This window comes from Amphibalanus amphitrite, unplaced genomic scaffold, assembly GCF_019059575.1.
Source record: "Amphibalanus amphitrite isolate SeventyFive unplaced genomic scaffold, NRLGWU_Aamphi_draft 000289F_arrow, whole genome shotgun sequence".
Lineage (NCBI taxonomy): Eukaryota > Metazoa > Arthropoda > Thecostraca > Balanomorpha > Balanidae > Amphibalanus > Amphibalanus amphitrite.
In genome coordinates, this window is record NW_024881784.1 from 380,402 (window position 1) to 394,685 (window position 14,284).

General features: G+C 55.1%; 1 protein-coding gene across 5 annotated transcripts in view; it reads right to left on the bottom strand.

Annotated features, from left to right (window-relative positions):
* LOC122387537 (nucleolysin TIAR-like) overlaps positions 1–14,284 on the bottom strand; it is a 201,417-nt gene that overhangs the window by 13,593 nt on the left and 173,540 nt on the right. For all 5 annotated transcript variants that reach the window (XM_043377805.1, XM_043377801.1, XM_043377806.1 and 2 more), the window contains 2 exons: positions 13,919–13,994; positions 8,848–8,950 (listed from right to left, as the gene is read on the bottom strand). In XM_043377805.1, the coding sequence (XP_043233740.1) occupies positions 8,848–8,950; positions 13,919–13,994 (179 nt within the window). The remainder of the gene's footprint in view (positions 1–8,847; positions 8,951–13,918; positions 13,995–14,284) is intronic.

Consider the following 14,284-nt stretch of genomic DNA (forward strand, 5'->3'; position numbering starts at 1 on the left):
TCCTGACAAATCGTCGCCATTGCGTAAAATGTGATAAATGAAATGCGCTTCAAACGATAACTACGACACCGTGCCGACTGTGGCTTATTTGTTGCATCTACGCAGCGATAGCGAGCTGGTAGCTGTCAAAGCCGGGAGAACTGAAACTGACTGGTAGTCGTCAGGATTTCCCAGCGGACGAAGGGCCGGACGCCGGTCAGGTCAGGAGTCACCCAGCTGTCAATCAGGGGCCTGGGCTGTCTATGTCACCTGCGCCCATCCCACACCGTGTCACTACCGTCCGCCACATACCATCCTCCCCTACGGGCCACGTGACCGCCCCACGGGCGCCACCGTGCGCCCCGCTTCGGGCACGTGACCACCGGCGACCCGGGCGGCGCGGCGGCGTGCGGGGCGGCCGTTGGCGGCGCAGACGGCCGTGCTGGCGTGGCGAGCACGGCCGATAGACGTGTCGAGCGGCCACGCCCGGCCTGCGGCGGCCGCATAAAAAGGCCGTAAACTGGCCACCTCGGTGAGTCCCGGCGGACCGGCGACGGCGGCGGAGGGTCACCGACGGCACGCCACCGACGGGCACTGGACGTCACTGGTGGCCACTGGAGGTCACTGAACGTCACTGACGGTCAATAGACGTCACTGGTGGATACTGGAGGTCACGGGATGTCAATGAACGTCACTGGACACCACTGACGGTTACTGACGGTCCCTGGAGGATACCACAAAGGTCACGAACAGCCGAATCGAAGATGTTCGACACAGATCACTAACGGGCAGGGGGTCGTGGAGTTCACCCCGCCAGCAGCGCCATTTGAGCTTCTGCTGACGAAGGGTCGGTTCCGGCCTGCGTCCACACGAAGCGGAGGTCGCGCCCGTCCGCATTGTTCACCTGTCATTTTCCACAGGGTGAGCGATATCGACCGCGCCCCTCCGCCCCGCCCGTAAACAGTGACCCGGGGGAGGGCGCGGGGGGGGGGCGGCCCGTCGCAGAATTAGCTCCATAACGTCGGTGTAAACTGGAGCACTCATTACCTGGCGCTGTGCGCGGCGCACGGCCGGAACGTATAGGCATACCCGCCGCGGGGCTCACTGCGCAGTGCGCACCGAGCTCCGGCGCCGCACAAGTCATTAAAGAAGCCGTGCAACTTTACCTAAAAGTGAGCCCTTTCAGATAAAGTCGTCGCATAGGGCGCGGTTCGTTAGCTGAGTGAATACTGAGGAAGTGCCGAGCGACCGGTGAACGGGTCTCCGTAGGTGTATAGTACCGTCAGCCGGGTCTGCCGGCCGCCGGCCGATCGTCAGGCCCGCTCGCTCGGATGAATGGTCTTAGTTTGCAAGGCGTGCAGCTTGTCTCCGCTCGGGCACCAACTCAAAACGATCAATTATATTCCGCCGTGCGCGCCTGCAGAGGTACAAAGCTCTAATTAAAAACTTCTGCGTCGCCGCCGGCATTTAATCAACGCAACGGTCTCGAGGAGGGTGTTCGAAGCATTCGCCCAATTAACAACAGACAATAATATGGGCCCGGGACCAAAGCGGCGCCGTTCCGCGGCCGGCAGAGACGCTTTGGAGTGGGCCGAGTTTTGGATGAGCCTGAAGGCCGGCTCGCCGATCAGGTCCGCAGAGTTCAACGCCCACCGGCTGACACCCCTCCGTGGTGACCGGGTCACAGAGTCGTGTAAACCGTGCACCCACGCCGTGGCATCTTCCATTGGGGACCTACTGCGTGCCGGGGTCGGAAGGTGTGCCGGATACTGTGCGCACTGCGCAGGGGTCGCAGAACCAGTCGGGAATCGGTCGGGAGGGGGTCATTCGGAGGCTGTGCGCCGGGGTCGGTGCCAGCGGCCAGCGGCATGCATTTAAAGCGCCTGCTCTGTACATTGCATCGGCGTGGCGAGACGGCGATCAGACGAAACTACTGCCGGGTCAATCGCAAACGGAGCGGCTGGCAGGTCCGGGTCTACCGGGTCAATCGCAGCGGCTGACCCCTGCACTCTGGCGCCACGCGCTTGGCTGAGGCCAAAGGACGAGGGCGGGGAGAGAGAGAGAGAGAGAGAGAGAGAGAGAGAGAGAGAGAGAGAGAGAGAGAGAGAGAGAGAGAGAGAGGGGCATTCGCATTTTTGTTCTGGTTCAAACTGAGATAAGGCTAAGAGACTCGTGAAGAGCCAATACATACAATGGACAAGCAGAAGCTACTGTCATGACGCCAATTTACCTGCCGCTCCACATCAATCAAGAAGGGGCACTCGATGGCTCGAGTGGGTATCCACTCCGTGGCTGGATCTATACACACACGCAGGCGACAGTGGCGGGCGCGGCGCGCACACCGCGCTTCGATAACACACTCGCATGGCACATCGATAAGCACCCTCCCACACCATCGACAGAGCCCCCCCCCCCCCGGCACACCGTCCATCAATGGGCGGCGTCCAATACAAACGACACGTCGGCGGTCGGCGGTCGACCCTGTGCGGCGCCCCGGAGCGGTGTGTCCCGACCGGTCAGCTCGGCCGTCTCCGCCACCATTTATCGAGCAGCGCCGGAACGGGCCGCCCGCCGCAGTGACAGCCGGCTTCCGCGCCGGTTAGTGGTCGGACCGGGCCGCCGCAGCCGCAGCCGCCCGGGGCCGGCGCAGCTGCCACAGCCGCTTCCCGTGCGGGACGCGATCGAGGGCCGCCTTCCGGGCCGTGTCCGCTGCAGTGTCCGCCGGCACTGTGCGGAGCGGCTCCGCCGAGCGACAGCCGAACAATGGAACCGGAGAAACGCCGACTCAACCCGACTACCGGATCCGGCGGCCACCAGCAGCCAGCACGACAAAAACGAACAGCCAACAACGTCCGAACTCGACATCAACCCCAACCGCTCTGGTCCAATGTAACCCCGGCAGTAACAACTCAGAATCTTTAGCAGAAGTGTAATCATCCATCCTTTGGACATGGGTACAGCGTTATCTTTCCTGCGTTGTCCACTGGCAGTTGACACGATGATTTGCGACTATGCCCATGACAGCATGGCACGCAACTCCTTTCGCGAGTGGATATCATTCCGTAGCACCCTCTGTTCTCTGTTGATTCAAGGAGCGACAGCCGCCGACTCCCACCAACCAGTGTTCGCCACGGGCCGCAAAATCCCAGTCCAGCCCGGCCCAGGCCCATGGGTTCACAGCCCGGCCCAGCCCGAGCCCATTCATGGTAAAAGCGTCAAAGCCCAGCCCGGCCCAGCCGGTCAAAATGAATGGATTAAAAATTAATGACACCACACAGGCATCCATAGGTATTAGCAAACAACAATCTTTTGCTAGCAGCATGCACAATGCACATTGCATGTGTGCTTTATTAACTCGTTTGCGATTGCTCTACATGCGATTAACTCGTCTTGCACAGTAATAAGCCGTGTATGTAGTTATAGTTATTGTCTCAGTTGCGAACCCCCGACTCAACTTAACAGTCCCTGGCCCAGCCCATCCACAGCCCATCGATCCTGCATATTTGAGGGCCCAGCCCAGCCCGTAGCCCAGCCCAGCCCATGGCTCATTGGGCTGGCCCGGCCCATAACGAACACTGCCACCAACGGCGGTAAGCCCGTCTTCCACAGAGGAGGAGGAGGAGGAGGAGGAGGAGGAGGAGGAGGAGGAGGAGGAGGAGGAGGAGGAGGAGGAGGAGGAGGAGGAGGAGGAGGAGGAGGAGGAGGAGGAGGAGGAGGAGGAGGAGGAGGAGGAGGAGGAGGAGGAGGAGGAGGAGGAGGAGGAGGAGGAGGAGGAGGAGGAGGAGGAGGAGGAGGAGGAGGAGGAGGAGGAGGAGGAGGAGGAGGAGGAGGAGGAGGAGGAGGAGGAGGACTCTGCCGCCGCGTGGTGCGCGGACGACTACCAGTCGGCCCCATGCGACACTAACTGGTATATAATGGCGTCCGCACCACGCCGGCCGCTGATCTCACTAATTATGAATAATTTCAGATGAGCCAGCTAATTAAATTATGAGCACTTAGCGCCATAAAAAGGATGCTTTACAGATGCAGATAACGAGGTAACAGTAGCATAAAGGCTAGATTAAGTTTGTATTCGAGTCGTAACTCTTGCCGAAACGGTTTGATTAGGTGTATCTCTGCCGCGTTTCTGTTATCGTAACGGTCTTAATCTAATAATTTGAACGTTGTTAACAGACCAAATGCAGTAATTCTGGCAACATCTTAGAAGCAAAAACAACGATGCCAAGAATTTCATTGCAAATATAGGAATAGTTTCCGGTCTCGTTGGCATGGTAAATGAGAATCCACCACGTCGAGTGCTGACGTCCTCAGTGAAATGGAAGCCATGAAAATAGTTATCCCAGTAACATAGACATTTCCTATAAAGTCAGCATTACTCTATCAATACCGTCCAATATTTTGTTCGGTGAACAGATCGGTACGCCACCCAATACCCCGTGAAGATCAAGCCACTCAATCAAAGACTCGGCGGTGCTGTGATGGTTTTAGCGGAAACGCCCGCGGGGGATTCCTCGGGCTGTTCCGTGAACAATGAAACATGATCCGCTTTATTTATTGTCAAAATTGAATGTCAACTTCACAGCGGCATTTCCAACAAAATCCCATTTCTACGTCAATGGGTGTTGTGAGTCCGTTGCTATGTTGTTTGATTTTGGAGGATGTTGCCCTGTCCGGGGATAGCACGATTGGGATAAAATCACAGAATGATCTAGCTTCGCCGGCAGCCAGTTAGTCATTCTCCACCCATTACCTTGGACAAACCGGACAAACGTCACCCAGGCTGAGCCATCAGTTAACCTCGATTAATAATGCTGCACCAAAATATCAAGCTGATATAATAAAAAAATAAGATGATTATTTGAGGTTGTGATCATACTGTCAAGTGGAGGTGGTACAGGCAAGTCTACAGGGGTAAATCAGTAATGTTTCTTTCAGACCGTTGCGCGTCATGATCGGTTCGAACGTTCACCCCACTCCATGTCGTTAGCATTTCAGCACTGGCGGTGCTCATGCCCCCCGATGTACCCCTCCCTCCTCGGGCCACTGGCGACGCCCATGCAGCCTATGCCCCCTCCCCCTCCCGCCGGTGGGGTTCTCAGTAGCGCTCAGCGCACGGCCGTTCGGCCGGTACGGCCTGGTGACTGGACTGCACGACAGCCGGTCATACTCGGCCACTTGCCGAGTGGTAAATGATAGGGTCACGTCGCAGACGGCGGCGGCCGGCGGTCGCAGCGCTGCTCGACCGTGTTCCGAGTGATACCGCACTCCGCCTTGGACCGAGCATGGAACATCAAAGGTGGGCGGCGGGCGGCAAAGCGCAGCCGGAGGTCATCACTGGTCGGCGCCTCTGCAGCGCCGCCGGCCGGCTCATACCGACTGCCCTGTGCAAACAGTAATTAGTCACAGCGAGGGCTCATTTCATAATGCGGCTGGGGCGGTCACAGCCGGCGGCGCGTGCTACGCCATCGGTCACGCGCGCCGCTGTGTCACTGGCGGCGGCGGCGGAGCGCCTCATGAGCCGGCCGCCGGAGTCGGAGTCGGAGTCGGCTCCCACCGGCGGCGGCCGTCGCGGCGCGGCCGGGACAAAGGCGCGCTCATTGGCCGCTAATCGATGCCGCCCGGACGGCCGGCGACGGAAACTGAAGAGCTGCCGCCGCCGCCGGCCCGGTGGCCATTCTTTACCGGCGCTCATAACGACACCGGATGGAAAAACAATCGGTCCGCCCGCCCCTGGTGCCCGGTGTCGGCGGCGCTGGGCCGGCGGGCCGGGCCGGACCGGACCGTCCGCCGCGGATCGGACCGGGCCGGATCGGCGGACCGGACCGGGCCGGATCGGCGGATCGGCTACAACCGGACATTTCCTTAGGAGGCTGAAAACACACACTGCTTACGATGGGAACACGAGTACCCACATTTTTGCAAGAAGTGAGTCAACAGCTGCTGAAGCCGCTATTTATCATATATCCGCTCATTTGCTGTTGACAACCAACGCTCAAAGTGACGTGCCGATGTTGTCGGAGGAGCATCAGCTTCGATTGATTTACGTTTGCATTCCCCTTGTTCACATTCATAGCACGTATCAAGGAGGGAAGAAACAATCCAAGTTTTCATGCGTTCTCATGCTTCATTTGGTTTACTGCTTCTACCATCGATCTCGCTGCTATCAAGTCCCATCGAACATGAGGCACAACACCAGCTCTCGTGACCACGGCACGCAACAGCCTCCCATGAGGCCGCCAACGACCGCCGGCTCACCCCAACTTGGAGACAAACTCATCCGGGCATTTATTATTGGTCGTGGCTGGCCGCAGCGGCTCCTCTAAGCGCCACTCCAACCACATCCGGGCCAGTTATCGGCGGCAACATCAAACGAATCGAAAAACTTGGTCGAAGCCGCCACATAAAACGGCAACTCGCCGAGAAACATGGACTCCTCGGGCCGATCAGCGGCACAGACGTCGCCGTGAAAACAGCGCCGCAACTGCGGACGGCGCCGATACGATAGCGTGCAGGTCGCGACCGTGGCGAGCGAGCATCCCAGTGTCGTGGACGACTCGGCTGCAGCGGTGGCGGCAGCGTCGCGCCATAACCGTGCCGGCCGCGCCATAACTCGCCTTTCGCTGACGTGTTGGTCGCCGCCGTCGGCATGCGCCCGAGCCGTAACCGCGCCATCATTTCATGCGCGGCTTTGTTTGCGCCGCCAGTGTCATGGAAACATGTCGGTAAATTATCTGGGGCGCCGGGGGAGGGGCGGCTACGCGGGCCGGCGGACCATCAGCTCGCCCCACCACAGCACTGACACCACGGTCGGCGCGGCCACTCGCGTGCAGGATCACTCCAGATCCGCCATTATTGTCTCAATAGTACAGCATTACGTGAGGTGCAGCTAGACTTAAACCGACAGCGATATTTCTTTGGCAGGCCTTTTGGAAATAGATATGACAAACATTTGCGGAGGAATAACTATAAAGTGAAAGCCATTAAAAACAAGCTTTGTCACTAAGCTAGTTTTGAGAGACAACGCTACATCGTAACGCAAGCATGATGGAGCATAAATGTGTCAAGAACAAGAAAAACACATCCGATACGGACGGTGCATTTTCAGCACGGAAAAAGGATACCGCGCCGAGCGCACATATGAAGACAACTCTGCTGTAATTCGATTCCCGAACAACAAGATCGCGACTCGCTAAGAAAATAAAGGCCTCGAGAACGGCTTATTTTGAGCACGGTCGCCCGAAACCTGAGTGGCACGCATTGCAGGGTCTCTTCCAAAGCATTCCATTAGCTGTAACTCAATAAGGAGTGACGAACATCTCCCACGGGATGGTCAGTAGACTGTAGAACCGTGAATAAATACGTCCACCTCCTTCCAGTACAGTGCAAGCTCAAAACAAAACTAAATAGACCAACAAATACGTGTCCAAGTAGGACAGCCATCTCGCCTCCGTGGTCAACTCAATTATGAGTCTGAAGGGAGCGGACACACTCAGCACTGATCCTGTTCTCAGCTAACTAGGTGAAGCCGAAGACCATTGACATGCCACAACTAGAGCACATCATTTGTGCAGCCGTATTGGGATGTTGACGCTCAAAGTAGCACATTTGGCCACCAGAGTGATTTAAGCAGAAACGGATAAGAGATTTACTGTTGTCAAGTGACAATTTTGATGAACGCGCCCAGCACTCCACACGAGCAGCCTAAGGATTTACAGACTGGCTGGGGTTACATAATCAGTAAACGATTGACAAAACGGCGCCTTCATCGATCCGCTGCCTTTCTGCTAAGATTGTCCATTTTTAAGTGCTTTGAAATTACCTTGGTATGATCATCTAGTTGACGAGTGTAGCTAGGTATTCTTCAAGACATGTGACGGCAAAACTTCGCTCTGCATGCCAGCATAATGGACAAGAGCCGAAGGGAACGCGGAGAGAAAAAGGAAGCGGGCGAGAGATAGAGAGGACAGGAGGGAAGTAGTAGGGAAGAGTAATGATGAAAGCGAAAGAGGAAGTGAGAGAGTCAGATGACGCGGGTTCAAGACGGGATGGATTTTAAAGCTGGGTCGGCTCTGGGCCGGCACATAAATACGGGCGGTGAGTGTGACCGTCAACGGCGGGTCGGTCCGGCCGAGGCAGGATCACAGAAGCCACCCGCACCGCTGCCAGGGGCGACACAGCACCGATATTGGGGGAGAAGGAAAGAAAGGAGGGAGGGGAGAGAGGGTGGAAGAGAAAAAGAGAGAGATAGAGAGCGAATAGGAAAGAGAAAGGAGAGAGAGGGAAAGAAAGAGGGAGCCAAGCTTTGAGAAATCGCGACGAATCGGAATTGGAGACTGTCCGATCATCGCCGTGTCGAATGTGACGGCTCTGGCCGGTCGCCTGTCATCCCAGCAATCAGAGCAGTCACAACTGGAGCCCCGCGCGCCGCCTGGCCTGTCAGCGCGGCCGATGACAGAGCTGTCATAGCATAGCCGTCACCCAGCTGTCACCGACCTCACCACCTGATGCCGATCGGGCCGCGCGAGCACGAGCCGCCTCCAGACACCTTATCGCCGACACTCGTTGCATATTCAGGGCCTGAGCACACTCTAATGGTTTTCCTAACACCAATGAATATGTATGGTGATGCACGCTAAGCTGCGGGAGACGCACCATCAAAAGCCAGATAAGAACTGGCCCATCCGCGGTAATGTGACGAAAGAACGGCACGGCGCCGCCGTAACGACCGGCCGCTTCCTGCCGAGCGCCGGCCGGTCATCACTGGCTGGCGGTGTGTGTACGGAGGGGGGGGGGGAGAGAGCCCCGGGACGGCACACAGAGGGGGGGGGGGGGTGGCGCACATAGGGGACGGCACAGCGCGCTACTCACGGTCGTTTTTGGGAGCCGGCGGCTTGCGCGTGGCCCAGTTGGTTCGGATATTTCTGCTGCCCAGATACTGCCCGCTCATGGCTGTGATCGCGTTTTCCGCCTCCTGAAAGAACACAAGCGCGTGTGTTAGTGGTGTGCGTGCGTTTCCACAGACAATGGTGAGGGCAGATACGCGCGCACACAAACGTCTGAGCTTGACCCGGTTGGGACGGGATGCGGACTGTCAGACTGGCACTTAAACACGACCTCCTCCGACGGCACAGCAAACACACATCGCGCCGAACAAAGACCGGACGGAAGGGTCCCCATTTGGCGGTGCCTCCATTCTCCGTGTGTGTGTGAGCCGGCCCAGACTGAGGCACCAAAGCCCGTGCCATGAAGCAGCCCGGTCTGCCTGCCCACCGACCACCGCGCCGCGACCAGTTGGTTTCTTTCTCCGAGACGGTCACGGCGGTACAACAGAGGTCATTCGAGGGCCATCCCATTGCCTGGGCGGCACCATTGCGGCGAATGTGATGTTGCCGTTCGGCAGGGTAGTACCGGCGCCCCATGTCGGCCGCTATGAATGACTAAGTTACGGCACACACGGCGCAGTCCCGGATGATTGAGTTTTCATGTCATTAAACCTGCCGCCCAGACCATGAATTCCGGAGTGCCTGAGGCGATGAGCGCGGCGGGGGATGAGGCACGCGGACGAACAAGACACCTCGTCTCGGCTCATAGCTAGCGGTGTCAGATGACGGGCGTTGTCGCCGTTGGCAACCGCCGAAACGATTGCGGCTGGGAGACCATGCCAAGTGAAGTGTCGTATCAAAAGTCATTGAGTAAAAAGGTTTCATTGATTGTTCAGCATTCAGTACATAGATCGAGACAAGTAAATCAATGTCATTTTCCTAGCTACCAGACACATCAGTGTGGGACACCTTTTTCCCATCCGGCTGGCAGCACTGACGGCGTTTCGGAGCGGACCGACCGACCGTTCGAACGTCCTCAGCCCTAAGCCCCATTCCGGTGTGTAGCGATCACCAGTCGGCCGGAAGAGCGGCACGGACAGCCCGCGAAGGCCGGCGACTCCCCATTAACCCGAGTGGCTGGGCGGCCGGCGAAGTCAGAGGCCAAGACCCGGGGTGGGGCGCCAGATTTGACGTCTGAGGCTACGGTCGGGGAGGAGAGGCAAAAGGAGCTCAATGGAGCGGGATAGTAGAAACGGAAACCAATGAGCGGCGACATCATCGGAAAGCAATGTCTTATTGATCTTCGATATCCGTAATCCCAAAATTGGTGCTATGGGGAAAAACAGGAACCATTTTTTTTTCACGGATCACAATGTGCATGCCTTTAACAATGTTAGGAATAGGATGCAGCTATACACACTGCACAGTGCACGTAAGTACCTTGGATATAGTCAGTAGTCCCCGATGGAAAAAGCAACCATCATCGTATTTTATTTATTTGCAATTTCGGAGTGATTCACGCAAGACAGTTGTAGTTTGGAAAGCTTTTGTTTACCTTGATAGTAAATGAGACGAGCTGATTTTGTCGAAATCAATCCATCGGATACAATCCGACTTACCGAGGACGTTGTAATGGAAAAGAAGAGTTCAATGACGGGTCGCTGTGCACATAATACACAAAACATTTCCCAGATAAATCCAAATACCTAAATCCCAATGATCACGACGAGCAGAATAGAGCTAATAATCTCAATGGTTCAAGAGGGGCAGATTACATTCTCTTTTTTAATCTTACTCTGTTCGGGCATAGCACGTGGGCGTAACATGAGTAAAATATTACGATAATAAGTCCAACCTTTTGGAAACATAATGTCAGAAGCAGCGCAGTGCACTCATATATAACTCGCCATAAGACATAAAACATAACCGTATCATCTCGCCCTTATTGCTTCATTTATCTCAATCCGCTTGCCTAGCTTTCTCAGTTCTCATTACGACGAATGGGCGTCAAATGTGCGGCCCGCTGGACCATAAAACTCGTGCCACAAACGGAGAGCGGCCGACTAGGGGCGGTGGCGACGACTGTTAGTGCTGGCGCAGAGACGCGTCACTGCTGCACTCTGGGGCTGGGACAGTAGGGAGACAGCGAGAGGCAGGAGACAGAGATAGAGGCAGAGACGCGGCACTGCTGCACTCTGGAAGCGGGGACAGCGAGGGGCAAGAGACAGAGACAGAGGTAGAGACAGAAACAGAGGCAGAGACAGAGACGTGGCACTGCTCCATTCTTGAGGAGCTGAAACATCAGCGCCTCAGAGTACGAAAATGGTGAAAAGCAGGAGACAGACAGATATAAATACAAAAAAAAAAAAACAGAGCAAGGTACGCAGATAAATAGACACATCGCAGTCAGAACAGAAACAAACAGAAAGCCTGACACATGGGAAATATAAAATAAGTGAAAACTTGGATGTATGTGGATTGGAATGCGGCGATAAAGAGGGCTTAGGCAGTAGCACTGAACTAGGACCAACGCCGCCGGCAGATAGCAACCGGATACGCATCCTGGCGAGATAGAGCGAGGCAGAGCGAGAGGGGAGCAGTTTGAAGACTCGCAAAATTTCGACAACAAAACAAAGTTGGACTAATTAGTAGCAATTTGCATGCGACTGCGCGCCAACGGCATGGCGTGGACCACGTCTGCCAGGCTACCGAGGTTAGAAAGTCACCCGGCGGCGCCGGCACCCAATATATACGAGACGTTTAATTACACTATTTTCCCTATTGCCCCCGTAACTGACGCTGAGGGCGCACTAATTCCACACTTGCGGAGACCGCGACTGAGTGAGCGGCCCAAATTGGCCGAGCCATTTAAAGAAACACCGCCCGCTGGACTGGGGCGACGGTGCTATGGGCTCCAGCCGGCGCTAGCGTGGCAGTTAGCAGGGAGGCTACCTGAGGGAAGCGGAGCGCCTCAACGGGACAACACCGCCAGACTGCCGAACAACCAGAGAGGAACGCTGATCGGCAGTGACTCATTATCTACCCACAGTGAGAGCATGGACTGACACAAAGAGTACTGTGAGGCATCCACAACGCAGCACGGGACGCCACCGGTGCTGATAGGGGTCCCGACATATACCCACGTCAGTAAATCAGCGCGGGACTTCAGGCGCACTTCCTCTGTCTGAACTTCGTCGTCTCTGTCTCGTATAATTTATTTTGACGGATAGTCGTGGTATCCAGCTGAGCACGGAAACCGGTGAGTCCCCGCCCGTTTAAGAAGCTGACTGGCTGGTTTAATGACTGCCTCACGCTCTCAGCTATTCCGCGCTACAACGACTGAGTTGAAAGTTAACTGGAAACGTCTGCATACTATTCACAGAGTTATGGTGTTACTATATTCACTGAATCGTTCAGCATCTTGCCCTTTAATATTTTCAATCCGTGACTCCGAAACAGCCCACAGCAGGACAGCACACGACATCTCAATACAAGACAAAACACGATGACATCTGACATCGGACAGAACACACGGACATATCAAGACATGACAGAGCACACAGACATCTCACAGCATACAACGCAAGCTCTGCCGCAACGGATACTTAGAATCACATGTATAAGTCATCAGAGACACAAAGCTGGAGGAACTTTTCAAACCAGTCTACTGCAGGAGTTTATGTCAACCCTCAATTCCAGGTGGCAGGTCGTGGGCTAGCAATGAACAGAACAGCAGCGCAGCAGCCAACTTGCGAAAATAACCACCTCTGCTAAAACATCGCGTCTCGCTCCTGGACCTCCGTGGGGATGGCTGAGGAGAGAACAGAGTCCTACTCTCCACACTCATAATTCTTTCCGGCCCCGTCACGGCTCGAGTTTTCGTGCTGCACACGCCTCTCGTACGCTAACTCAAAGACAAACCGACAGAGCACGAGAGGGTGAACACGAGAATGACCGCAGCTATGTTCTAAATGAAACTTCTTCAGTGAAAACAGGTCACCCCACCCACGTTCGACACACGAAATGACAAATCTTGAAAACGTAATAATGTCCCGGGAACGACCAAACATGATGCTTAGTTTTAGGGACCGAATCAATCATGCTGTCCCTCAATAATACAACATTCGGCGTTGGAACACCCTGGCGAAGTCTTCTGATGTCACAAAATCCTGGCCAAGTCTTCTGAAGCCACATGTTTCTCGCCAGCAGCGAATGACGAATATCCCGAGAAACAGTCTGACGGCAAATTATTTTGAATTATTTTTGAACACGCCGAGCAGGGATAAAAACGAGTCATTTAACAAACCAATAAAGCCAGATTACGCTCATTGCGAGCAATTAGGTAAGTACCTACCTACAAATGACGGTCCTGAACATAGTTACAAAAGATGCTGGTTTGTCTAGCACAAGAAATGGGTCCAACAAAGTGGATTACAAACCGTCCTGACCTCGGCCGAAAACTTGACCCTGACAAACAGAGTCAGACTAGATATAACTTTTGAAAAGGGACGAACCATGAAGATTAATGGCGGAACCAAATGGTCTGTTGCATGCGCTATGGAATCCAGGAGATAATATACATCTTCCAAGGCAGTCACTTCTTCACCACTCTGATAAGTTGTTCCAACTATGGTGAAGATTGTGCGGAAGTTCAGACCCATTTGCCAAACTAGACAATGAACATTGATACTTGTTTAGACGACTGGGAAAACACAGTAAAGAAGAAAAAACTGGACGTCGATGACGTGTGTATCCCTCAAATGCTGAAGTTCATGCGGTTTGATGCACTAAGTGGTTTATGACAGGGAAAGGGTGAAACACTAATGAGCAGTATTAAAACTCCATTAAAACAGAGGTAATATAAGTTTTAATGAAGTGACTAACATATAGGTACCGTTGGCAAATCACACGGCATAATCACACAGGCACCGGCACCAGCAACAATGACAGGCTCTCTGCTATAATAATGCCTAACACATACCTAGTCGTCACCCGTCAGCACCCGCGTGGCCACAGATTAGCTGTGGCCATAGAGACACTCACAGGCCTAGTGACACTCACAAGTCACAGTGGTACTCCCAAAGACAGACTACTGCGAGGAGCGCAGCGGTACTCACCATCTTTTTGACGAAGGAGACGAACCCGTAGCCTTTGGACTTTTGCGTCTGAGGATCACGGACCACTCGACAGTCTCTGCAACAAAGGACAATACGGGGTCAGTAGCGCCGGCGACATACTGGGACCTACCGCGGCACCGCCTCCCTACAGCTGACATGTGCGACTTTTACTAACCGCCAAGGATGGAAGCAGAGGCGAACCAGGTGAACAGCAACGCCTTTTCGACAGAAAATTACCGCTGCCCTGTTTGGGCCAACACGGGCGCGGCCGCCCGAGGCCGGCGCGCGGCCGACCTCATGTATGCTCATCAGACGGCGGGTCATCACCGGCCGTCCAATCAGCCGGCCGGCAGCCAGATAGCGCGC